The 25,797-nt window shown below is 38.9% G+C and overlaps 1 protein-coding gene across 2 annotated transcripts in view; it reads right to left on the bottom strand.

The window, feature by feature from the left end:
* Window positions 1-25,797, bottom strand: part of afap1 (actin filament associated protein 1) — an 83,613-nt gene that overhangs the window by 16,741 nt on the left and 41,075 nt on the right. For both annotated transcript variants that reach the window (XM_030162531.1, XM_030162533.1), the window contains exons 4-11: window positions 20,064-20,172; window positions 19,755-19,966; window positions 19,457-19,636; window positions 13,068-13,154; window positions 11,087-11,162; window positions 4,411-4,563; window positions 1,928-2,139; window positions 1,399-1,544 (exon numbers count right to left, since the gene is read on the bottom strand). In XM_030162531.1, the coding sequence (XP_030018391.1) occupies window positions 1,399-1,544; window positions 1,928-2,139; window positions 4,411-4,563; window positions 11,087-11,162; window positions 13,068-13,154; window positions 19,457-19,636; window positions 19,755-19,966; window positions 20,064-20,172 (1,175 nt within the window). The remainder of the gene's footprint in view (window positions 1-1,398; window positions 1,545-1,927; window positions 2,140-4,410; window positions 4,564-11,086; window positions 11,163-13,067; window positions 13,155-19,456; window positions 19,637-19,754; window positions 19,967-20,063; window positions 20,173-25,797) is intronic.

Genomic DNA, 25,797 nt, shown 5'->3' with positions numbered 1-25,797 from the left:
GACCAGGTTTTTAACAGAAATATGGGTCAAAAAACCAACAAATCTATATATGACTGTGTTCATTTCAAGTTTCCATTTGCCCAGATCATTGTTCATCCTTAGTAGTTTTAAAACTAGACAGGTTTTGTTCTTGAATAACTTCAGCTGGACTGAACTTCGAAAAACTAAGAACAAATGTATGTAGTTGCTTCCTTTTTTGTCGGTAAATATACGTAATTAGCGCACTGACCCGTGGGAAAACACAGGTTCTAGATGTGGTAGTTTTTATGAGCAGACTTTTGGGAAATGTTAGTCTATATTTTATAAGTACTGACATAAAAATTGTTTGGTAAATCAATCTTTAAAATTTAAAGAAGAATTAATATATTTCCACTCTTGTTTTCTTTTTTATTTAATTATCTATGCCTGATGAGTGTCATACCTACTAATATTGTTGCTTTTATTTGTTTATTTATTTACTTAATCTCAGATTAGGATGTGTTACCTGGAACTTTGTAGGGTGGGGAGAGGGATAGGGTGGGAATTGTATTTATGTTACGTGGAAAATCCAAAAATATTTTCTTGTATGATTGCCACTTTCTTTTTTTTTTTTTTTTACCTTGATTCCAATAAAAAGAATGTTGAAAAAAATAATTAATATATTAACACCGATATCTAGAGACTGAAGTTAGTAAGTGCATCGTTCCTGTTTTTAACTTAATTTCCCATCATGCAGTGTGGTTCTGCACTTCCCGTCAACTGTCATGGGTATAGCAACGTGACTGTAAGGCTGTTGTATTCCAAAATTACTAATACTGTATCCCCCAAAACACTGGTCCTATCAGCTTGCCATTTTTCCTAGTCCCTTCCTTGACAGTAAATGCGTGGTTCCTGTTTTTAACTTCATTTCCCGTCATGCAAGGCTGACAGGATGTACAAAGCTGCTTCCTGTCCCTCCCCCTGGCAACTGCTTAGAAACCTGAATTAAATCAGTCCCTCCTGACTTTAAAAAAGGGAATTTTAAAGAAAAAAGATATTTAATGTAGAGATGGGACTATTCCTCAACTATAGGTACCAAACTGGTCAGTTACAAACGTCTCAATTTCTCAGAACCGCACAGGTACAGACGGACAGACCGACGCTCTGAGACCTTCCAGCATTATGGTAAAGATGGTAAAGATTATACATACTAAGGATGTTTTTTGGCACATTCTCACCTGTCTCCAGCATTGTGCCATAAATAATAACATAGTGACCAACAATTTAACCTTGGTTTTAGCTGTGAAAGCGTGCTCATCCATTCAATCATTCATAATTAAGCGCTTAATCCTCTAGAGAGCTGCGAAAATGCTCTCATATCTCTAAACCTACAGGATTTGTGGCTTTTTACAAAGACAGTCTGATAGGAATATCCCGTACCAGAAGGACTGCTTGGCCAGCTGGATGACGTTGGCGGTGGTTTCCACATCGATGTAGTCATAATGCAGTGTTGCCGGGTCAGTGGTGGAGCCGGTTTCAGCCAACAACACCCCCAACCAGCGACCCATCTCCTCAGATGAAGAGGCCTGGAGGAAGAGGATGAGAAAGGTGACATCAGCAGGAAGAGACTGAGCATCATAATAAGTTCATGACTTTTAGATTTAGAACTTGGACCTGGCTGCCTCTTGCATGTCACCATTTTCCATCAAAGACATACTAATGATATGGTTTTACACGGAACAGAAACAGAAGCAGAGGGTAGCGTGCAGACAAACAAACTGCAACATGGAGGAAGCGCATATGCATCAGCAACATCAAACACAAAGACACAAGTCACTGGTGGGTGGAGAAGACATTTTACCACATGAGAGGAACCCAAGGACGAGCAGGAAAACACGACAAGTGGCGTATACTCGGATCAGACAATACTTTAATTCACCAGTTTAAATAGATCAATATGGCGGCGTACCTCCAGAACAGCCACTTCTTGGCCGTTGCGAAGCAGACGGAAAGCGAAGGGGTGTTTGTGGTCGAGGCCGGGGCTGACCTCGCAGCCTCGGAGGGGCAGCGAGGCGATGTGGCTCTTCAGGTCATCCCGGTCCTTGTGGAGCAGCAGCTGGTTGTCTTTGAGCCGGCACCAGCGTTCCCGCCAGCGGTTATTGGACAACACGTTCAAGTAGCCTGTGAACCAGTGAATTCAAGTCAAAACTGAGGACACACTGTTAATGAATGAAGAGCATTTTAGGCCCTTTAATCCTTTAAGATCTAGGACTATGTTTGGGCCGACTTCCAAACTTCCACCTTTCTTAAGTGATTTATCATCATTTATTGCAATATTATCTTCTACATTTTGCTTTTTTTGTGTGTGAAAATGCGGTATTTTCCAATATTTCATTAACTGGTTATGTAGATTTCCACAAAAGGTCAACAGAAATTCAAGTCAAAACTGAAAATTGTGAGTTTTTCAGCAAAATATATCATTAACTGAATATAGAAACAAGTGTCCACAACCACTGTCATTTATTAAACTCCATGGGTTTTACTGGTGAATCAATGTTTCAGGAGATGACGATTTTTCCATGTTCACTATTGAACTTCTGAACGTCCAATGTCCATTTGTTGATTTTGAGTATGTATGAATTACATTTTAATTAGGGCTGGGCAATGTGAAAAAAATCACATCACAATTTTTTTTCATATCATTCATTCATTATCTGAACCCGTTTTATCCTCACTAGGGTCACGGGCGTCGCTTGGAGCCTATCCCAGCTATTTATGGGCGAAGGCGGGGTACACCCTGGACAAGTCGCCAGTTCATTACACGGCTGAACATATAGAGACAAACAATCACTCTCATATTCACACCTATGGGCAATTTAGATTAACCAATTAACCTATCAGTGCATGTCTTTGGATGGTGGGAGGAAGCTGGAGTACCCGGAGAGAACCCACGCAGACACGGGGAGAACATACAAACTCCACACAGAAAGGTCCCACCCCCATCGACTGGTGTTGGAAATAAACCCAGAACCTTCTTGCTGTGAGGCACGAGTGCTAACCACTGCACCACCGTATCACCCATATCAGACAATATCAATATGTATCACGATATAAATCAAATCCCTATTTTTGTCAAGCTTAAATTTTCCATTACTCATAAGTTAGTTGTGAAGACGTCAGAAGGTTATTTTTGATTTAAATATGATGTATTTTCTGTCAGAGGTCGAACATGACAGATGTGCTGAAGAACATTATACAACTGTTTCAGATCAATAAAACAGGTACATATATTTAAAACTAAACTAAAAGTCTGACCAGCAGGCAAAAGCTTTCAAAATTTTACCTCCTAAGACCCAGCTATGGGTTTTCTGTTCACATTTGTGGACAAGAGTTTCACAACTTTATACATAAAAAAAAGAAAACTGTCCACCGCAAAGGATATTCCATAAAAATTTTAAAAACTGCATCTGAAAAAACTGTTACATCATGATGTTTCCAATATAGCCACTTATTTAATAAAAAACAAAAAAAGCTTGTACTTTGCTGACATTTCCTGGGTCTTAGGAGGTTGAAAGAGAATGCAAAGAAAACAGACCATCTTCACCAAACAATACCGGGGGTATATAGGTGGGGATGTGTTCCGTAACTGCCATAAATGAGGAAAAACCGAAAATTAAACTTAACATGCTTTGAATGTCTGACTCTCTGCTTCTATACCTCACCCTACCTTTTCAGTAACCCGGTCGCTTGAGTTCTCGGTCACATTTTCTCCAGAGAGAACACTCATTACCTCCCGCTGCCGCCCAAACATTAGCATGTATGCTGCAGCTGCTCTTATGCCTGTGCTGTGTATGTCAACCTAACTTGCCGTGGCTCTAGCGTGACTGGTTTGGTGCGACGCTACTTAATTATGATTGGCTGTTCTTATGTCTGTCAAAACATGGACAAATGAATTCTATCGAAACTGCATCCAGCATGTCTCATATTTATATCAATTAAAGTTATATCGCAATATATATCATTATCATTTTATCGCCCAGCCTTAATTTTAACTGTTTGTCATTATTTACACCTGCTAAAAGGAACTCATTTAATATACCCTAAGACTGTTCCATATCTGCAGGGGTGCTGCTACCAATTGTGGTCCCCATGAAAGCTAAACGTTGTGGGCCGTTTCATAAAATTCAGTATCTTGAGGATTTGCCAGAACGGGGGCGGGGGGTCACTTGCGCTAGCGTGAACTAAACATGCTTGTAACAGCCGATTCCCGACTTCCATGCCTCTTTTAATACAGTAGGTCTTACAGGACATTTTCACAACTTCTAACCTGTATTCACTGGACCCCCTCCTCTGCTCTATGGGGCCCCCACAAATGCTGGGCCCCATGAATTTCACGTTTACCCACCCTTATTGGCACCCCAGCATATCTGACATGTACAGGTTCAGTATTACCGCATGTGGGCACGTCTTCCTCTGCAGATGAGGTCTGTTCATCAGTGGACGGCTTCTTCTTGCCCAGGCTGATGATCTTTGTGATTTTCTTTCCTGCTCCTTTCCCAACCGTCCCACTCTTCTGCTCTGACTTTGAATTCTTCTTTCCCTTTCCTGAAAGAGACCAAAAAAAAAAAAAAAACACAGGTTATGACTTAAAAGTGCAGGGGAAATGAGTAAAATACCGTGCAGGGTTGTTTTTGATGGACTCCTGCAGACTTTAATTGCTCTGCCCTCATTATTTAAACAAAGGAAATTACCAAGGGAGATGTTACGCGTTCATTTATGTTGATTCAATTACATTCGGATGCTTTTGTAATACTGTAAGAAGCAGGAAGAGAACAAAGAGCAACCCTAGACTCTTCTGTAAACAACTACGAGTTAAGGACCAGTTGCTTTGGGTTTAATCAGACCCTTGAGGGTTCAAAAGCTCTTTGTTAGTGAATTAGGCTTATTTTGCAACCCCAGTGTCCCGACTGGTCGGAGAGGGTTGATTTCAGCTGGCCTAGTTTCTACCCAGACAAAGACAGAGAGGAGGGAGAGAGGAATGACAGTGCACATTCTGCTTGAAGGAGGACTAAAGTCAACTAAGCCTGGTCTTAGAGGCTGCTCATATCTGTATGTCTGTCTGTTGTAAGTGAGGGAAATGACTTCAGATGCAAGAAAAGAAAAGAAAAGAAAAGAAAAAAAGAAATGAAAAGCTGGGGAATTCTGCCAAAGCTGAGCAGTTGAGGCTCCAACATCATGCTCTTTTGTGGTGTCTCTGTGTATATTTTATGAGGACAAACTACTGTGGCAGAAAGTGCAGCATCACCATCATCTGCATAAACCTTTACAAAAATAACCAACTGTCTCAACTGCCAGATTGCAGGGCAAAAGAGACAGTGCAGAAGAAGTGGGGGAGGAGAAAATAAAGCATTCCCCATCGCTGATGTCATCATGGCGAGACGGTGAACGCTGAATGTCTGGAGTGATTCGATACACACGTGCAGTAAGACCCTGTGTATAATCACAAGAGCTGGTTTGTGTGATGAGGTGAAGAAAGCTAATGAAGGGTAGCTCAAACTGATACCGTAATGACTTTTTTTTTTTATTCAGTTCTTTTTGGCAAACATCAGCTCCTGTTCCAACATTTTTTCCGCGTTGCACTTTCCTCCCAGATATGATGTGACAAAATACCATGGCGACGGCTGTAATTAAATAGGAAGCTGCCTGCGCTCTTTTTCAATGACAGGGTTTCTTTCCTAATGTGAAAATATACAAACACACATCACACACAATGCAGGCCTGTGGTGGAAACCAGATGCACAGATGTGAAAGTGATTTTTTAAAGAAATGGAGGAATTATTATTATTTTTCCCATCAGGACAAAAAGAGCAGGAAAACTGTGATCAGGTAAATTTGATTCCAGTAAATCAGCACTTTTTGTTACCAGCCACGGAAGGAATGTGGATGATTTAGCCGAAAAGAGAGTTTTGGGACTGAATTAGCGATGAGTGAAGAAAAGAGAACCCCTAAACCAAAGAAATACACTGTTATAAGTGTCGAAAGTGGGTTTTCATTCATTTTTTTCATTTATCCGTGAAACTTAGTGATTAAATAGTTGTGATAATCAACAATATGTGACAGAGATAGTAACAGCACAATCCTACATAAAATATGACAAAAAGATGACATCTTTAACATGTGCAAAACTTTCTTAACATTAAACTTATCACTTCCACAACTGACCACTAATAATGGACGCACTTTAGGAACATGTGCAGTAGAAGTTCTAACTTTGGCCTAAGAAAATGCGTTGAAAACTGTAAGTAAAAGCCATTTTCAGAATAATAAATATTACTGATACTATGTATTAATGCAATAAATTACTAATACATTGATGTGTTCATTGATATTTAAATTACTGTGTAGATTATTATGTTTGTTAATCTATTAAGTGATGTATTTACTTGCTTATTTTTTTATTTTATATTAATAGTATGAATCGGCAAAAAAGTTGCATTGAAACAAACAATATTTATCTCCAAAATCTGGTGGTGAAGTATCAAGAAGAAGCACAGTAAGGTCATATTTTAGGATATTATGTCAAAAGTACAACAACCATCACTATTTAGGAAGCTGATGTTATTTCACAGCAGCAGCATTTCCTTCTATATGCAACATTTGTTACTTGCTTTTGGGGTAGATACTTGTACTATATGTGTTATATTTTAGTTCTAACAACAGCTCCATTGTATCTGATTTGGACAACAGAATCAGCATCATAATCAGTAAATAATTCCATCAAGGAAGTTAGAATCACTAACTTTTAACTTATTTTCTTAGAATTTTCCTAAATAAATGACTATTGCAGCAGTTTGCAATTTATACTTGATATTCAGGGAGTTGTTGTGGCTCTAAATTTGACCTGTGATATGTTACAACAGAATGTACATTTTCAACGTTTTAGTTGAGAAGATATTAGAGTCGAGGTCAATAAGAGGAAAGAAATACAGATTAGGTAACTGTGCAATCAAGTTTTGTTATACTGTTAATCCTTAGGACTATTTGTTTGGAGGAAAGCCAGCACAAATACAAACATGAGTGAGATGTGTGGTTAAAACCAGGAGACTCTGAATTTGTAGTGACGTAATGTGAAACGAATTATGGGTGACTGATTTATGGCACATGGTAATTCACTCAAGATCAGGCCATCAGCTACATATGAGACTGCCATTATAACAGGCTGCCTGGGTGTCTTCATGTTTTCTTTGCCATAAAAGTGTCAGAAAATGTCTTTTTTGTCAATTCTTTTGCACCTTTGTTTTCTAGAGGAACTTAACTTTCAATATCTGTCCATTAATTATCATTATTATAAATAATAAATAAAGACAAAAAAGGACCTGAAGTTTTTAGCGTATTTATTAGCAGAAACGACTGCAAAAGTCCATAACGAAACTTTCTGAGACTGCAGAAGTAAACTTTCAACAATTTTACATCTGCTCAACCATGCTTTTTGGTCTTGACCATTCAGTATCCATATCATGGCTTCATATTTTTGGCACTTTCCAAGTATTTTTAGCCTGTGTGGAAGTCTCTGAAAAATTTCCTTTCTACTTGTAACAGTCCCACATTGCTGCCATAAAGTGTTTTATAGTGTTGGAAAGCTCAGGATCTCAGCTTTCTGATGCCTTTTGAATTTTGTGGATAGCATAAACAGTTCAGGAGTTACAGTAATTTGAATGCGGTAAAGTGCCAAATGCAGCATCAGAGAGACTGCAGTTGTTAAAGGGTTAAACTGAAGCTAATGTGTTGTTTTCTTTTTACAGAACATAGTGTGACAATGACAACATAAGTTTTTCGTCTCTATACATCCAAATAAAACCTCCCTTCATGAAGAAATAACCATCAATATTATGTGATTGCATCAAACTCCTCTATTATGTCAGCGCTGATCAGATTTCTACATCTGTCCTTCTTTTCCTGTGATGACACACAAACACACTTACACAACCAAGTCCATGAATCACACCATGATCTGCCTCCACATCACATCCAACTGGTTTACAGATTAACTGCTGATGGAAAATCTGTTCCAGTCATGATGTTGAAAAAAAACTTAAAAAAAAACCAAAACAAAAAAAAACCAATCTTAATGAGGAAATAAAACTTGAGTGTTAAATTTTCGTTGACAATCCAAATAAAATGGCAGACAAGTAAAATGAAATTTCCCTCCCTGAGGAGCTCTGCCTGCTGAGTAAACAGACAGTAAATAACTGGAAGGTATTTCAACCATGTCTCTTTGTTTTGGCGTCTATTTCAGCGGGGGAAGACCATCTCAGTGTACGTTAAATAAATCCAAATGCTCATTCTTCATGCTTCATGCATTATTATTAGAGGCTGACCTTTCAGGGCTTCTCCTCTGAATCATCAGTCGGATTAGGAGGAAAAGGCACCGAGCCCGAGATGAGAACAAGCCTTTGTTGGTTCCCAGAGACAAGAATACTGATTATGTTCTACTCCTTATTTAACTTAACTGCTGTTATGTTGAGCTTTAGGGCTAATATTGTTGCTAAAATGTGTTCTCAACTAAATACTTAACCAAGAACAGATGTGGAAACATTATAAAATATTCACAAAACAATCCCAAATGAATGTTCAGTTACTGGCTTTACCATCTTTTCAAGGCTTTTCCTATTTGAGCATCAAATGGATTTATGAGAGGTTTTATTCTTGTTTGTTGTGGGCATTTGTCTGCAGCAGTGGTTCTCACTGGTTTGCTTTCAGGACCAACCATCATCCCTTAAAGGAGTGATATTTTGCTTTTTTAAATGGAATTATGTATTTTAAAACATTTCCCTGTGGTTTGCATAAACTGTAAATGCTAGGCTTGGGTCTGAATTCTTCAAATATACATAATATACAGAATGAGTGCTTTTTTCAATCTATTATCATGTCTTTTTCTGTATTTGTATTTTGTGTATACACATGTGTGCTGTGTTGTCTAGTTCTTGCTCTGATGCACTTTGAGCTGAATCTGAATGATATGTTCTATCTACATAAATGAAGCTGAAATTCAGTTCAGTTCATCAGTTACAATACATGATTTTCTTGTAGCACTTCACAAAGTAACCGTTAAATACCTAGAATTTTATTTGTGGTGACTTCCAAATTAATTTCATTTGATATTTAGCCTTTCCTAAATCACCATTTATGATAAAACTAGCAGAACTGTACCCGTGGTGCCACTGTATGCTAGCATGAAAGGCTAAAATTGCCCACAATACCTCACAACGTTTGAATACAGACATAAAATTGTGCCTAGTAGATAGACAGGTAGTGTGTCTACTCATTTGGCGAGTTTGATGGCGATCAGGCCTGTGAAGGCTGAGGAAAATCCGTACAAATGCCCTCCCGTGCTGCAACATCAATCGGATGGACAACGTGCATTATATAGTAGGATTATCCTCTGTATTTTGCAGTTTTTAGTGAAAATCAAGTGATTTCCTATAAATGAACATAAAAACAGTGAATAAATACATCTCCGTCCACTTTCATTTGTTAAACTACATGGGTTTTATTAGTGAATCAGTGTCATCTGATGCCCCTGTAAAGCTGGGATAATTGTACCTGAATTATAAAAATGCATTATTAAATGTTGCCAGTGGCTGTAAAGGTCTTTAACCTGTTAAACTCAGCCTACTATACCCATGATGTCCATGATTTCATTCCAAGTACTGCATTTTTTTAAGACTGAGCTGAAAACTATATATATATTTTCTATATTCTAGATGCATTTATTCTGACACAGTACATTTGAGATAAAGATTATTACATTTCTACATCTCACAGGTGTTACCTTTCATTTGAACCCAAATTTATTGAGAAAAATGTTCTTTATTAATTATACTCCATTCATTTTAGGAATGTCATTTTCAGCTGTTAGGCTGAGAAATGAGCTTAGGGCTTCACAGGATAAGGGTTAAGATCTTAAAAATACTTAAAAATACTGTGAGTTGAAGGAATGCACCAAATGTGATGTACAAATTGGTATTTATTTGTAATATGCAGGGTGGGGAAGCAAAATTTACAATGAACATTTAGTTGTTTTTTCTCAGCAGCCACTACGTCAATTGTTTTAAAACCAAACATATATTGATGTCATAATCATACCTAACACTATTATCCATACCTTTTCAGAAACTTTTGCCCATATGAGTAATCAGGAAAGCAAACGTCAAAGAGTGTGTGATTTGCTGAATGCACTCGTCACACCAAAGGAGATTTCAAAAATAGTTGGAGTGTCCATAAAGACTGTTTATAATGGAAAGAAGAGAATGACTATGAGCAAAACTATTACGAGAAAGTCTGGAAGATACTATTAAAGAAGAATGGGAGAAGTTGTCACCCCAATATTTGAGGAACACTTGCGCAAGTTTCAGGAAGCGTGTGAAGGCAGTTATTGAGAAAGGAGGAGGACACATAGAATAAAAACATTTTCTATTATGTCAATTTTCTTGTGGCAAATAAATTCTCATGACTTTCAATAAACTAATTGGTCATACACTGTCTTTCAATCCCTGCCTCAAAATATTGTAAATTTTGCTTCCCCACCCTGTATATGTAACATTTGGACGATTATGTGCCTGCAACTGTGTTGTGATCCAGTGTTGACATTTCTGATACTTCGGAGTGTGCATAAGGCTAGAAGTGATAAAATCAGCACTGGCAGAAATAAAGGTGGATTTATTATGGTTATTTTGATAAAATCACCTCACTCATATATGGATTTATGGCAAGAAATGCAGGTTAGTTTTGTTGACTGAGTATTTTTTTTAGTTATTTCACCCTGTGGATTAATAAAGTCAGTCTGGATCTGTATCTTTATTTTGACTTCTACTATAACTCATTGCAGAGAATTCCCATCATGTCTTTGTTTCAGAGCTTCATTTCCTTACATGACTTGCCAGTTCGGCCGTGCGGTCACAATACTGACAAAGGGATTTCCCAGAGAAGTCCAGATATTTTATGTTCACCACAAGAACCTAAATGCTCTCATTAACTGGATGTAAATCAGTCGTGTGCATTAGTGACAGACATTTCTTTCCATGACAATGTGACTGTTGATTTGACGACTGTAGCAGTGAACACCCACCTTGTTCCTTACAGTCACTGTGTCCGTTCTCATGAGGCGCCTCGCCGTCAGAGCTCGGCCTGTCACATGACGCTTTCTACCATACACAAGAAGAAAGGATGCACAAGAAGGCAGAAAGTGAACAAAACTGTAACATCCTGGAAAAAGACAGGTTGACAAAAGTATTAACACAGCTGTCTGAATACAGTTGATTGTAAAAGCCTTTAAGAGCATCTGCTACATGTTATGGATAAATAATTAGGCTGCGCTCTGCCAAGTTGGGAGTGGTTTGTCATTTAAAAGGCCTCTAATTCTGCTCATTTTCCACCACACACACACACACACACACGTTCAGACGTACACAAGTATTCTGGGTACAGAGCGGCTCCGATGCACATTTCCCTGCTCCTGTAATATGTCTTTTTCCCTCCTTATCCCATATGCAATAAAACGTTATTTGGCAAACATATTTTATTAGCTGTTGCATATGTTTGATTTCTGCCTACAAAATGAGGTATACATACCTCTGTGTCTGCAACAGAACAATACAAAGTCCAGGAAAGTCACAGAAAAACAAAAAACCCCACTAGAAACCTGCCAATTTAAGGTTGAAATGGAGTTTTATGTAGCAGATGTTGTTTCTATAGGGAATTTAAGTGGAAATCAACACACCTGGATCCACAATGGCGATCTTAAAAGACTTACGTTACTATAAATGTTTTAAAGATTCTGTTTGTTCTCAATCAGACTGACTGATTAAATTCAAACTGAACTAAAATAAAGAATACTCATATTGCTTTAAATTAACTAGAGAAATGTTATGTTAATTTGGTGCTTGCAATAGTTGGGGGATTTACCTCGTGAACAAAATTAAAAAGGAATGTCAAAACTCAGGGTACGTTCAGACTGCAAGCAAATGTTTCACAAATCTGATTTTTTTGCCCATATGTGACCTGTATTCAATCTGTTAAAGACACTTTGAACAGGACAAATCCAATTTTTTCAAATCCAACACAAGCAACTTTCATATGTGGTCCTAAATCTGGTATGTATCTGATATTTTGCAATGAGACTTCAGTCCGAACAACCAGGTCGCCTTTATCCAACCTCATTGAAATGTGACAAACATCACATTTCTGCATCCCAGGAAGAGGAGCAGCAGGAAAAACAGATTTGCTTCCATAAAACAGTGCATACCTGCGTGCTCATGTATTACCTCAGGACCTCTTTTGTGCATGCGGGTCACTTCAGGGTTGCATTCAGTTCATACTCACAACTGATAGAAATTGCAATTAATGTGTCATATGAACGAGCACACACACAAAAAAATGGATTTCTCCAAAAATTCCGAATTGTGCATTAAGACCTGCTGTCTGAACGTAGCCTTAGTGTATACAGTCTTAGGCCACCTTTGGATTTGTTGATTCTACAGGGTTGAAATAAGCATATATACTTATTTCTCATTCTCTTTTCTGCAGATAGAACAAGAAAATACAGGCAATATGTGCACAGCCTTAAAACACACACAAATAACTGAACAAAATGCATTCTGAAAGGTTAAAGTCAGTATTTAGTGTGACCTCTGACCCCATGACAAGAAGCAGCACAGACAGTTAGAAACATCTGACATGTGTTGAATGATATCTGGAATAAAATAGTAAGAAAAATAATGCAATAAATGTCATATTGTCTAAATAAAAGGGTTAAACACAGCCAAGTGCAAAGGGTTGTCACAATAAATACTACCACTTTGGTTTATAGAAGTTGTTCTTTCCTGAAACTTTTGTTTTTCCTGCTGTACATACTTCAAATATATAAGATCTTAATATGGACACTGAAAAATGCATATGTGTGATTATTAGAAGTTTACTAAACCAACAAAACCTAGGACTTCTAACACAGTATCTATATTGCATACATAAATAGAAGAGCTGCAAAAATCAAACCCTACTACAGGAATAATAAACAGGACCAACAACCATCTATGTGTGTAGTGGATTACCTTTTCCAGTTCAGGTTTGTGAACAGGTGATCCAGATCCAGCTCCATCCAGGTCTACACTCCCATTAATACACACCTCTCTCATCACCTGTAAAGATAAAAAAAAAAAAAAAACAGCATTAATAATGAGGCTACCGACTGAAATTAAATTAGTTAACAGTTCCAGACGTGCTGAGGGGGTTCGGTTTCCACGCTGCTGTGTCTACCTCTGCTGGTGGAATGTGGGAGGAGCCCTTATTGAAAAATCCTGAAATATTTCCTCACACTGTTGCCACATAATGAAGCAGTTCATTCCTTAGAGAGCATGCCTGGGGTAATGTGGGCCACATGTACAGTGAACACACTCCTCTCTCATATCCCATCATGTTACTGAATGGCAGCCAAGGGATCATAAGGTAGGTTCAGCCCATGCAGTGGAGTGAGGAGGCAGAGGAGAGCATGCATGTGCGGTAGGGTGGGGGTGTCTGCTGCACACATTAGACACCACAGACTTTTACTACGGCCATGGAATCCTTATGCAATAAGGTCCAGCAGCGGTGAATGAGATCTGCAGGGCTCTGGACGGGGCGCCAGTGTGCATTACCGTGACCTCGATGGACTTGAGACCTGGCAACCCATTGTCAGATCTGGCAACCTGAGGCATGTGGCGGTGACAGGGGTGTGTGTTGATGAGCGGTGGGCAGCGGGAAATGAGATTTCTGTGTGCGCAAGTGGGCTAACGCACTCTCTGACACACACAAACACACATCTACTCCCCCCTCGTCCTCTCCACAAGCATTCTGAACCATCTCTGGCCGCGCAGCGCTCCTCAGCTCATTGGTTTTGGCTTGGAGAGAACATAATTGGGTTTCGCGGGGGAAATGACAGGCTGTGGCTCCATGGGTTTGGCTCCGAGAGAGGCTCAGAGGCCGGAGAGTAGGACAGACAGCAACATCATGTCTATCTGCCACTGGAGAGTTTTACTGCCAGACAGGGGTACAACAGAGGTCTGGTGATGTACTGCATAGCAAACTGGAGGAGGTAGTCTGAAACACCACTTTTAATAAAAGCAGTACAGTGGAGATCGACATGCTGTTGTTGCTTTAAAGTGGCTTCAAAACATATTTCCCATTTTTAAGTATAATATTAGCTCATACCCTATATACACTGCGATCTGTAAACCATATCAAAGTGGAGTGAAAATGTGAGAACTTAATGTATTCCAGTGACTGCAAATGCACATATTTTGAAACAGAATTTAATGCCTTTGCTCACATGGGACAAAACATCTAACCTCAAAACCCAAATGCAGTCGTTATAATCAGCCAGTAAAGGGGGTTTTAAAGTCGTGACACATATGGAAGGGCTTTGTTTGTGGGAGGGACTTTTGATATTTTTTATGGAAATCACCAAAATCATTCTTCATACTCCATGGATAAACTTTTGCCTTTGACTTCCCTTCCAATCACCACGCACACATGAAATCTAAGGAATTTTCCTGTATGAAATTACTGGGGGTTTTTCCCTTCATTTCTTTCTCCTATTCTGGAATTTAAGTGTGTAAGGACATGTATTTTGTCCATAACTCTGGATATTCATCACTGTTGCACATGGGCATTCACATGGAAAATTAACTGAAAGGATGGGCTGGATGACAGAGTGAAAAAGTTGGATTATATTTATTTTTTGTAGACAATACTGTGAATAGTGTCATGCGTCTGCTTGGTTCATTGTAAATTAATCCAATAAATCACAATACAATAGGGTTGTGTTTATTTTTTTCTTCTGCTTGAGGACATATTGCATGCATCAGATAGTTGTGTGTACACACTAAAGCAGCTCTGCTACATAAACAGAGACGGCTCAGTTTTTTCTTTATTATAGATGTACATAATAAACACGCAGCACACAAACACAGTTTACACACCGATCAGCCATAACATCCTGACCACTGACAGGAGAGGTGATAATTATATTGAATATTTCATTCCAATGTCACTTTTCAGTAAGTTGGAGATATTAGACGGCAAGTGAACATTTAGTGGTTGAAGCTGATGTATTGGAAGCAGCAAAATGATCAGTGTAATGAATTGAGTGACTTTGACCAGGTCCATATTGTAACGGTGATGACGGGGTTAAAACATCTCCACAACTGCAGGTCTTTTTGGGTGTTTCAGGTCTTCAGTGGTTAGAATCGACCAAAAACGGACAAAGGAGCGACATGACCAATCTCAGGATGACTGATCTTCTGTGGGAGGTGTTGGAAAAATAAATCTGATCCATGGAGGTTCAGATCTCTGCTTCCAGAACTTCAGGGATCTGCTGTTGTCTTGGTCCAGATACCACAGCACACCTTCAGAGGTCTGGTGGAGTTTAGGCCTCGGGTTAGAGCTGGTTTAGTGGAAAAAGGGGAACCTCCATAATATTAGATAGAGGGTAATAATGGTCTGCTCCCATAGATGCTCCATAAGTTCAGATTGGGTTGTTATTCTTTATACACTTTTGGTAGCTATGAACCACTTTACACTGGGAATGAACAACAAGATCTGGAGCCTGTGATTTGACCATCACAAATTCTCCCTTGTCAAAGTTACTCGGATCCATACTTTTTACCCATTTTGCTGATTCTAACACATCAACTTCAGGGGTTAAATGCTCACTTACTGCCTAATATATCCCACTGACTGGCAGGTCCCACTGGAATGAGATAATTCAAAATTAATAGGACTTTGCCTGTCAGTGGTCAGAATCAATTTATCAATCAGTCAAAGTTTGTTCATATAGCACTTTAAAACAACATGAAGACCAAAGTGCTTTAAATCTAAAAGCATGATTAAACAAGAAAAGCACTCAGAGAGCGCAGACCTCCGCCAAGACAGATCTGCCGCCCCCATCAACACCAAAATTTAATTATTTCTTCCTTGTGCCAGTATCACAGTATCAACATTTCCTGAAAATTTCATGAAAACCTGTCCATAACTTTGAGTCATCTTGCTAACAAACAAACAAACAAACAAACAAACAAACAAACAAACAAACAAACAAACACACAAAGCAAAGTGATCACAATACCTCCTGGCGGAGGTAATTATAAGACAGAAACAGGTTAGTCAAGTACCATAAATATGCATAAAACAATAGGGCAACAATACACAGTGATAAAAAAAGACCACAGATTAAAACTTAATAGTGTCTCAGTGTTAAGGGTTAAAATATGTTAAAATATAGAATGTTATGGCTGATCTGTGTTAAATATCAGGCTTTAACCTTATATTGAAAACTTCAATTTTGTTAATTGTGCAAATCTATGAGAAGTCTCCAGATCCAGTATCAACCCTCTGGGAATAAATGAGCAACCAAACACACACAATGCAATGTGAAACGCACTGAAGCGGTGTGAAGTGGACGGCAAAAAGCACCAAGATTTCACAGACAAGCAGTGAACACACAGGTATACTCAACTTACTTTGTATTTTGTAAATGTGGGGCAGGAAAAAGGCGGTAAAAGAGAAGTCAGTGCATTAGTGAGACATAAAATCAGGCCATACCAAAGAAAGGAGAAAAGTAGCAAGAAGAAAAGATGGAAAAGAGAGAAAAACACGTACAAATTGGTAGAAAAAGACTGGAAAGGTTTAAGAGAATGAAGTCAGGACACAATATGGACATGTGTGTTCCATAAACACATCGTTAGCTGAAAATGTCTGGGAGAATCATTACTGTAACTAGAAGAGTTTGGAAACCCACAGGTACTCTTCTAGCCTTCACCCCCCCCCCCCTTTCTCCTCTTCCCTTTGTTTCTTTCTTTCCCTTGATCTCTTTTCACTTTGTTCTTCCATTAGATTTCTCCCTCTCTCTTTATCATCTTGTCTTTTTCTAATTATTTTCTCTTAATGTGCTTTCACGTGGCTTCACTTTTGTCATGAGGACACTCTGTTGGCCGCCTGATTCAACTAGGGTGGGAAATGTCGTAAGAAATCCCTTTTTTTCCATTATCTAAATCAGTAATATGAAATGCAAGTACGGCTGTTATTAAAGTTTTATGTCTTTGGATAGATGAAGACTTCCAGAGAGGTGGACAGAAAAAAGGGACGACTGACGAAAAAGAGGTCAAAAGACAAAAGTGAGGAATAATGAATAAATAAGTGACTGCACAATACCCAGTGGTCCTAGCAACACAATATCCAAACGCAGACACAAAGGCGAGCTAATCTTTCTGGCAGGATGCCTCGAGGTTTGAAGGAATATGGAGCAGGTCAGAGAATATAACCCATGATTACTTGCTGCTAATGACAGCATATGGACTGTTTTGCAAAGGAGGGTGTGAGTGCAGAACCTGTTCCAACTGGATCTGATTGGCTCTGATTGCAGCAGCATGACGAACTAAATGTGGATCGATTAAGAAAACAAAAACAACATTGCAAAAGTGAAAAACTGAGCCATGGTGTTATCAGGTCAATATGTTTCAAATATCCAAACACCTGACTAAATATGAGACGCAGGTTTTCTACAGGCAACAATTAGTGCAGTTGTTACCAAAGTTTGGGCGGTGAAGAGAGTTGTATATTTTCACGGGTCTGGTTGCGACTGCCTGCAGGTACGTCAGCCTTTGACTACGTACCTGCCCCCGCCAGTCAATAAACAATGTCTAATTAACATGCAGAATAAGGAACTGAATCAAGAAGAAAACCACAAACTGTTTTGATCTCCGTTTCCTGACAGTGGTAAACATGGAATACATGAAAAAGACAGAATGCAAACACTGCAAATAATAAGACTGGCGTCTCCATCAGTGGTATGTGGGGCAAAATTCACTCCACTCCATATTTTAACAAGTCCTTTGGTGAGTAATGAAAAAAAGGGCGCCTCCATGTCCAAAAGACTGTTGGTAAAACTGCAGCAGAGGGGAATTTAGTTGGCAAAGGCTAGCGGGCACAGACGATTACAAAAATACCATTGTCCAAATGGACGAGGAGGGATCTTAAAATAGCGCACAATAGGCTGTCACGGACAAACAAGGAATTCCAGGAGATTCTCAGGAGAGCTAAGGAGAGCAGAGGTGAGGAGGAAAAGGAGGCTGTGGGGTTTCTTTTAAATCCAAAGACCAGATGAGGCCCGTCTTAGCTGCTCCCGTGATTGAAAGAGAAAAAGGCCCAGAAACGCTGGCATCGCACTAACAACAAATGGACGCAGGGGTTGAAAGGCAAAAACTTCTGGGCCCTATTTGATGTCAGCGGGGTGAGTTTGTTTTGAAGACTTGCTGAGTGGCTGGAGGGAAAGATCAGAGAGTGAAACAGAAGACGGGGGTGGGAGACGCACAGAAAGAGAGATCAGAGAAGGACTACAAACCAAACATCTTCACATCAGACACCAGCAGAACCACCTGTTTCTAAAAAAACAGTTATACAATATGAGGAAAGGGTCCATCCTGAAGAACAAAAGCCAAGATATTCTTAACAGCTACACCTTTAATTCCTCAAATACTTGCCGCAACATGTTATCCTGCATCTAAAATTACCTTGCTGACAACAAAACACGCAAAAACACATCAAGAGAGATACAAAGAACTTCAGCCTAATCTGAACTATGTTACCATGATCTATTGTGAGCACCACCAGTGCTGGTATTCTGCACCCTTTACAGTGTTTGACAGCTCTCTACTTTATGCAATGAGCCACAAGAGGCTGTGGTTTTAAGTAATTTTAGGACAGCTAACAGGGATTTAGACTTCTGGCCTGTTTGGTGATATTATGTTGCTAGACAGGGTGTTAAGACTCCATTCTGGTCATGCAACCATAATGAAATCTGTTATTAGGCCATTTAACTGTAAGAGTACAGGTCTTACCTCACGAACAGTAAGAGGTCCAGGCCTAACAGATTAGATGAGAAACCATTCACTGACTTAAAAACTAAGAGATTAATAAAATGCATTCTCTGCCTGATCGGTAACTAGTGTAGGGATTTTAATATTTGGGTTATATGGGCTGTTCATCTGCTTTTTGGTAGAACACATGCTCTTACATTCAGTATGAGCTGTAACTGCCTGTGAGCTTTGTTACACACACAACATGGTGTATATTCAGTGTAAAAGATACGAAAATTAAATGTTTTCTGTGTTTGTCAAAAAAAAAAAAAAAATTAAGGCCTGAGTCTATGTTGAAACCAAATTTTTGCATGTAAGTCCTGAGGTAAACTAGTGATGTTTTTTTTTTCATGATTCCATGGTGGGATGCTTTGAGACAGACTTTATCACGTTAACTTGCTTAGATGCAAATGACGTAAGACAACCTTGTTTTATGAGAGATGTGGTCAATCCTGACCACTAACAGATGATGACCAGTTGTGAAGAGTCCTTAAATCTAATTAGTCCAAGGAGACAGAGTGGAAAACAGTTGTTTGGTGGTCTTATGTTACCTTGAGCCACTCCTCTGCTTGTTCTTTGCTCTGCACTGCCAACACCAGAGCATCAGCCCCCTGATGGACGATCTTCAGTTCATGCTTCTTCTTTTTGCCATCTTTGGGGATGTGAGTGATGCTACACCCTGACAGGGTCAGCTCCATTTGTGGGGTGTGGTCTTTAGAGGACTTGTAACACTGGGAGAAGAAAAAAAAAAGAGCCTGATCGCATTAAAAAACAAAACCTGGTGTAATATTCATCCCACTTATGAATGTGATACATGTAAGAATGGGAACAGATAGAATTGACCCTCACCAGCAGTTTGTTGTCTTTGATGACACAAAGGAGTTTGGTCCACTGGCCAAAGCGTTTCTTGCGCAACAGGAATGCACATATCCGGGCATCCTTGACCAGATCCATGGATGCTTCCTCAGATGGCCACTGGTGACGCATCTTTTGGCCTTTCCCATCCTCCTCTTCCTCATCGTACGACTCATAGGAGCTGCTCATGGCATCTGAGTCGTAGTCTGAGGACAAATGCAGAAGAGAGATGTTCAATAAAAACAATAAAAACAAAGGACATACACAGTGGTCCCAATGGCTGAGTGTAAATCTGTCACTCACTGGAGGTGATGTATTCAGGAGCTTTTCCAGGACCCAACGGGACCGCTTCCTCATAGTAACCTTCTGGTAGAGAGGAGCTGGGCAAAGGAGGAGGGCCGTTGTTTGAAGGCTGCAAAGACAACAGAGGTTTCCATAAATTAAACTGGCACTTCAGCTCCTTTAAGTCTAAAAAACTCATGCCATATGCTTACAGGATAGCCTAAGTAACTACCACTGTTTGCAAATTACATACAGATAAGTGGGAAACTGTCAGACCATGTCACAAGTTCAGTTCAAAACATGAGCCACAGATGGCAAAATACTTCACACAAAGTCCAACAATCCAGCTCAGCTTTCCATCAATCACTTCATATCTTATTGAGACAATGTCAATATTTAGTTTCAGCTACAAAGCAGATTTTTTGGGAAAATAGCAACACCCAGGGATCACCCTTCAGCGTGGGTAAGGAGACCTTCAACCTGCCATCCTGGTCAGAGCTGTGACAGTATAATAGAGCCATTTATAATGTTATCAGCCAAGCACGAGAGAAAATATTAAAGCACAAAAGACGACAGCTGAGAAGACTGAGAAAGAATGACAGTGAAGAGGAAAAGATAATAATTATATGGTACTGTGTGACAGAAAAAACATGGGCAATGCCAAGAACAGTGTTGGCTTAAGAAATCTAAAGTATAGTCTTGTTAAGACCATTTAATAATGATTGGAGCTGAGTTAAGAGTGACTTAAAAACCAAAATAAAGAAGCCAAGTTTGAAAACTAATCCATTTCTAACGACAGAAAGTTGTTGATGTTGATGCATGGCACTGATTAGACCTTAATAGGATTTCATAGCATTACTCTGCAGAGCTCATGACAAAACCAGAGAAACACATATTTGGGAAAGGGTGGAGGGGGAGAAAATGAGACCTCCCTTGTTTGGACGTGTTCTCTTTGGCACCACCGAGTTCAACAAATCCAGTTGTTAAAGTAGGGGATCAACTATGCAGCCTGATGTGATCCTGCTTGGCGAGCAGCGTTCCCCATTTCTCAGACGTCTCACCTCTTAAAAATAACAGCACTGTGGCTATAAACATCAAATCTGATAATCTCGCAGCACACAGAAACCAATGTCCCACTGGTTAAGATACAATAACACTGCAAGGCCTTCATTTACACACTGTAGAAAATGTTCACTCCAGAGTCATGTATAGATTATGTCATATTTCTCATAACGAGCCAAGTGGCCTATATTAGAAAGGGAAGCGCTATTGTGCAATATCATCATCCAAAGTGCATTCAGATTTAATGGAGACTTTAACATGTAAATTTGTACGGTGAAGTAGTTGCATTACATGTTTCAAAGTTTCTGAACCAATCCTACGCGGGTTAGTCCTAATTCTCTGAAAGGAAAGTGAGTATTTTTTTAATTCATGTTTTAACATTTCTAAACATCTCATAATATACACGTGTGTCTATTGGTCTGTTCACACAAGACTAGTATTACCAGTGAAAATCAGTTTGCAATCATTTGTATTAACTGTGGAGGTAATAAAATGAAATACCGCCCATATATCAGCAAGTGCAGAGGTCTTGCAATAGCCCTCTGCAAGATGACATTACTGTAATTTTGTTGAATATGCAACATTTTGTTTCCTCTGTGCATTTATTCAATCTATTTCCAGGTTGAGGATGAGGGAGGCTGCACTGGTGATGATAAATGAAAGTTTTAGAAAGGCTTTAAGTGCAAGTTCAGGAGGGTGCTACCATGACAAGGTATAGATATTCACTAGAAGAGCTAGCTTAAATCTTTCAGAAAAGCAATATCTGAAAAGATGACGTGGATCACATGCATGTTAGCTGCAGTAAGGACCAGTTTTTAAGTGACCGGTCTACCTTGACATCAGGACCAGGAAAGACTGTCAGTAAATATAGATAAACAGGTGAATTCATTGCATGCAAAACAAACTGGGGTTAATTTCCAACCTGTTATAAGTGCATTTACATCCTGGAAATTTTTAATTATCCTGGAAGATTTTAGAAATTTGATATTAATTGGAATTTCTGACTTTCTCATTTGCACTTTTTTATGTAATCAACATGCTATATTTGGAATTGACTTTTTAAATTTCCATTAGCAGAAATAGCCAGTTGTCCACACTATGGAAATAAGGATTTTATATGCGTAAATTATTGTCAAATGAAGCTTTTAAGATGAGTGCTTACTGGTGTAGAGGAGTACAGCATGATCCATTTAAAGCAATGTTTCTTCTGGAAGCTCATTCTAATAAGTAGGCTACACAGGCTACAGGCCAGTACCAGACAACCTCAAAGTGCATGAAATGTTGTCAAGCCATAAAAGACCTTATAAGGCCACACTCTAAGTCTCTTTGAAAGACGTTTTTTATAAAGACCATGATCAAGCTGCAATGGCTGCCGACTTTTTTTCCTCTTATGGAAAACCCCTTTGATTTCTTTTTTCATTTTATTTACTGGTGGCAGCACCAATTTTCCGCCGCAGGGCTAGTTATAAAGCGGAGAAACCCCATAACTGTTATGAAACTCTATGTGCTATGGGCCATTGGTTTCAGCTGACCCAATCAGGCGTCAGTGCTGCTGTGATGTCAGCGTTCATTGCTGTAGCAACGTGGAACATTCATAAAAAGGTTTGGCCTCAAAGTGTGAGCCTCAAATGTCTTCAAAAGCCATGTGTCACTGCACTATGAAAGCGAACAATCACTCACTTACCCTGTGTTTGTGATGAAAAGTAACTTTTGATCTTAGCAGCACATTGGATGACTGATAGACTGCCAAGGTAAAGGTTATTCTATTAGAGAAAACTAAACACATCAGTTTCGTTTTGATGCATCAGTATTTTCACTTAAATGGGTCAGATTTTGCTAAACCCTCTTTTATTAGTCTTTGGTACATTTATTTGTGTATTTGGACCCTAATAGTTCCAAAAGTTTGAATTAGAACTCTCCAGGTGCTGCAAAGCTATCTTTATATTCATTTTGTCAAAAATCCAGTGGATTTCTATAACCTGTTTTAATTCCTTCTTAATTTGTTAAGTCTATAACTAGTTACGTCACAACATTTGCATATATAAGGTCAAGACTTTGGATGAACATTTCACAGAAATGGGACACAGAGCAGCAGAGTCAACAACCTGGAGGGGGTGGGGCATGAAGTGGCTCATGTGCATTTAAAGGGCCAATGCTCAAAATGATGAAGATGGACCTGTGGAGTTGAATTAATGTAGAATTCAGACCCAAGCATTGCCTTTACAGTTTATGTAGACCACAGGGAAATGTTTCAAAATGCACTAAATTCCATTAAAAAAAAAAAAAAAGCAAAGTATGACCCCTTTAATCTCAGTTCTTTTCATATTTGTACCTTGAATGCCTTCCATTTTGGGGATGATCATTTATATTTGACTGTAAATTAGTTGGTAAATTTGATTTTGGAAACAGTGAGTATTCAGCTAGCATTGAGATTGATTAATCAAAACAAACTGGCCTAAAAAGTTATTGACTGCTCTCAGACCTACCACATGCAATAGTCCTGCAATATTTAAAGAACAGAACATGCAGTAACACATTTCGGTACTGATCTATATGGGTAATGCAGGAATATGAATGAAGAAGCATCTTTTAACCTGAAGACCTAGAACTATTTTTGTGGTAACTTTTAAAATAATTTTGATCCACATTTAAGCTTTCCCAAGTGACATATCACCATGTATTATAATATTATCCAGTGCATTGTTCAGTGAAAAATTGGGTACGATACTAAATTTAATCTACTGGTCATGTAGATTTTGAGAAATTTATAGAGTAAATTCAAAGATTTTTATATCAAAACAGAGAAAACAGAAAAAAAAAAAGGTTTTGAGCAAAATATATCATTAAATAAACATCTATCATACTATCATTTATCAAATTACATGGGTTTTACTAGTGAGCCAATGTTGAAGATGATTTGTGTGTGCATTTTCAGTCACTACATAGCCGGTAAATGTCCGAATGGGTCATACCCGATGATTATAAACAGCTGAGAAACTACATTTTAGCTGAATTATTTACACAGATTTATAGGTTTAGTGGTTCAACAGTTATTAAACATTTAAGATCAGGAGATGTCTTTGGTTGCTGGCAGCTGTCAAGGTCTTTTTCTGTGCTTCAGACAAAGATGACAAAAATATTTTACAGTCATTTTTGTTCCAACAAATAATACTTTAATGCTTCTAAGTTTCCTATGTATTGTCAAACCTGTTGCAGATTTGCTGGAGCCTTCACATCTCAAAACCCCCAGATGTCATGTTACTTGTCTTAACTTAAACATTCAACACTGGACCATTTGTTAAGACCTCAGCCAAGTATATTTCATTCACCACCAAGTTGGATTCAAGGCCTTAAGCCGGAAAATTTTTGAAATAAACGATAAATTCTGGTAAGTACCAGGCCCGCAGCACCTTCTGCCCAACAGTCCATTAAAAATATTTAAAATCTGTGACCTGACTCTGTCTCAATTTGTTTTCTCACACATTTTCATTCAGCTTCCTTCACAAGACAAACACTATAGTCTTGGTTTCCTCCCTCTTCATGTGTCTGGCATTACCACTGCATAAAAACAATCAATCTCAACCAGTCATTAAAAATAAACCCTTGTTTTTTTAATCCAGATGAAGGTATTTCTAAATGACCTAACCAAGATAAAAATCTCCTCTCAGAGATTCTTCACCGGCTATCCACAAGGCAAGGTTTTGTTTCTTCTTCGTGTGTCTTTCAGTTGATAGATCCACCCTCCTTTGTTAATCCTTTTCTTCATTCGTCTCATTTCTCTCTTTTCATCTCCAAGTGAAGTGGCGAGCCAGGCCTGGAGCAGTAACCTTATCGCATCTCCTTTGGGGGAAACAGCGGTTCAGTGAACTCATTTCTTGGCTACTCTGGCCCACTACACTCTAGAGCCGCCAGCGTTCTCCTCCCTACCTCAGCCCCAAAGAAAAAAAAATCCCCTGGAGAGGAAGACTGAAGGAAACAAAAGCACAGAAGCAAAAATAATGAAATGCTCACAGTTTCAGCAGTTAAACAATGAAGTACAATTTCAAGTTAGCGAGTGGGTGTGTAAATGGAGTTGTTTGCGTTGGTGTTGGAGGATTGTTGATATGAGGTCTGCAACTTCATATTGTCTAAAACAACGACTTCCTTTCAAAAGCTTTTAACCGACAACAATAACATTAATAATCATTCAGTTGCCAATTGTTTGGACAAGCATTTTTTCTTGAGTGAAGCAGAATACATTACATTACACTCCAGAGAATGTGATCCCATTGCTCTGCTATGTAGTGACTCAAAGGTTCGAGGCAGAGGAGTGAGGGAGGTGTGTTTGCTTACACTGCATACACACTTGTATACAGACACGCACATAAACACAACGTCTGACTTTTCCTTTGTTTTCATTCACTGAGACAACAGCTTGGTCGTATCACACAAGTAATCTGCAGATAAATTAAGCAATAAAACGCTGGAACTGACAGAAGTGCATTGCGGTTAAAATGCATACCGCTCTTCTGCTGACTGTAAACACACAGTTTGTAATGGCCCACGCATTGTGATCCATAAATTGACCTTCCAACTGCTACAGATAAGGACGTAAAGCACTCTGCTTCTGAGTATTTTACAGAGAAAATTGGCCAACATCTGAGTCCAACCAAAGATTGGGAGGAGATACAGTGACAATTTTATTCAAGTTCTA

This window comes from Sphaeramia orbicularis, chromosome 18 (assembly GCF_902148855.1).
Source record: "Sphaeramia orbicularis chromosome 18, fSphaOr1.1, whole genome shotgun sequence".
Classification (NCBI taxonomy): Eukaryota; Metazoa; Chordata; class Actinopteri; order Kurtiformes; family Apogonidae; genus Sphaeramia; species Sphaeramia orbicularis.
The sequence above is the reverse complement of the archived record's forward strand: the minus strand, read 5'-3'. Positions and strand labels throughout refer to the sequence as shown.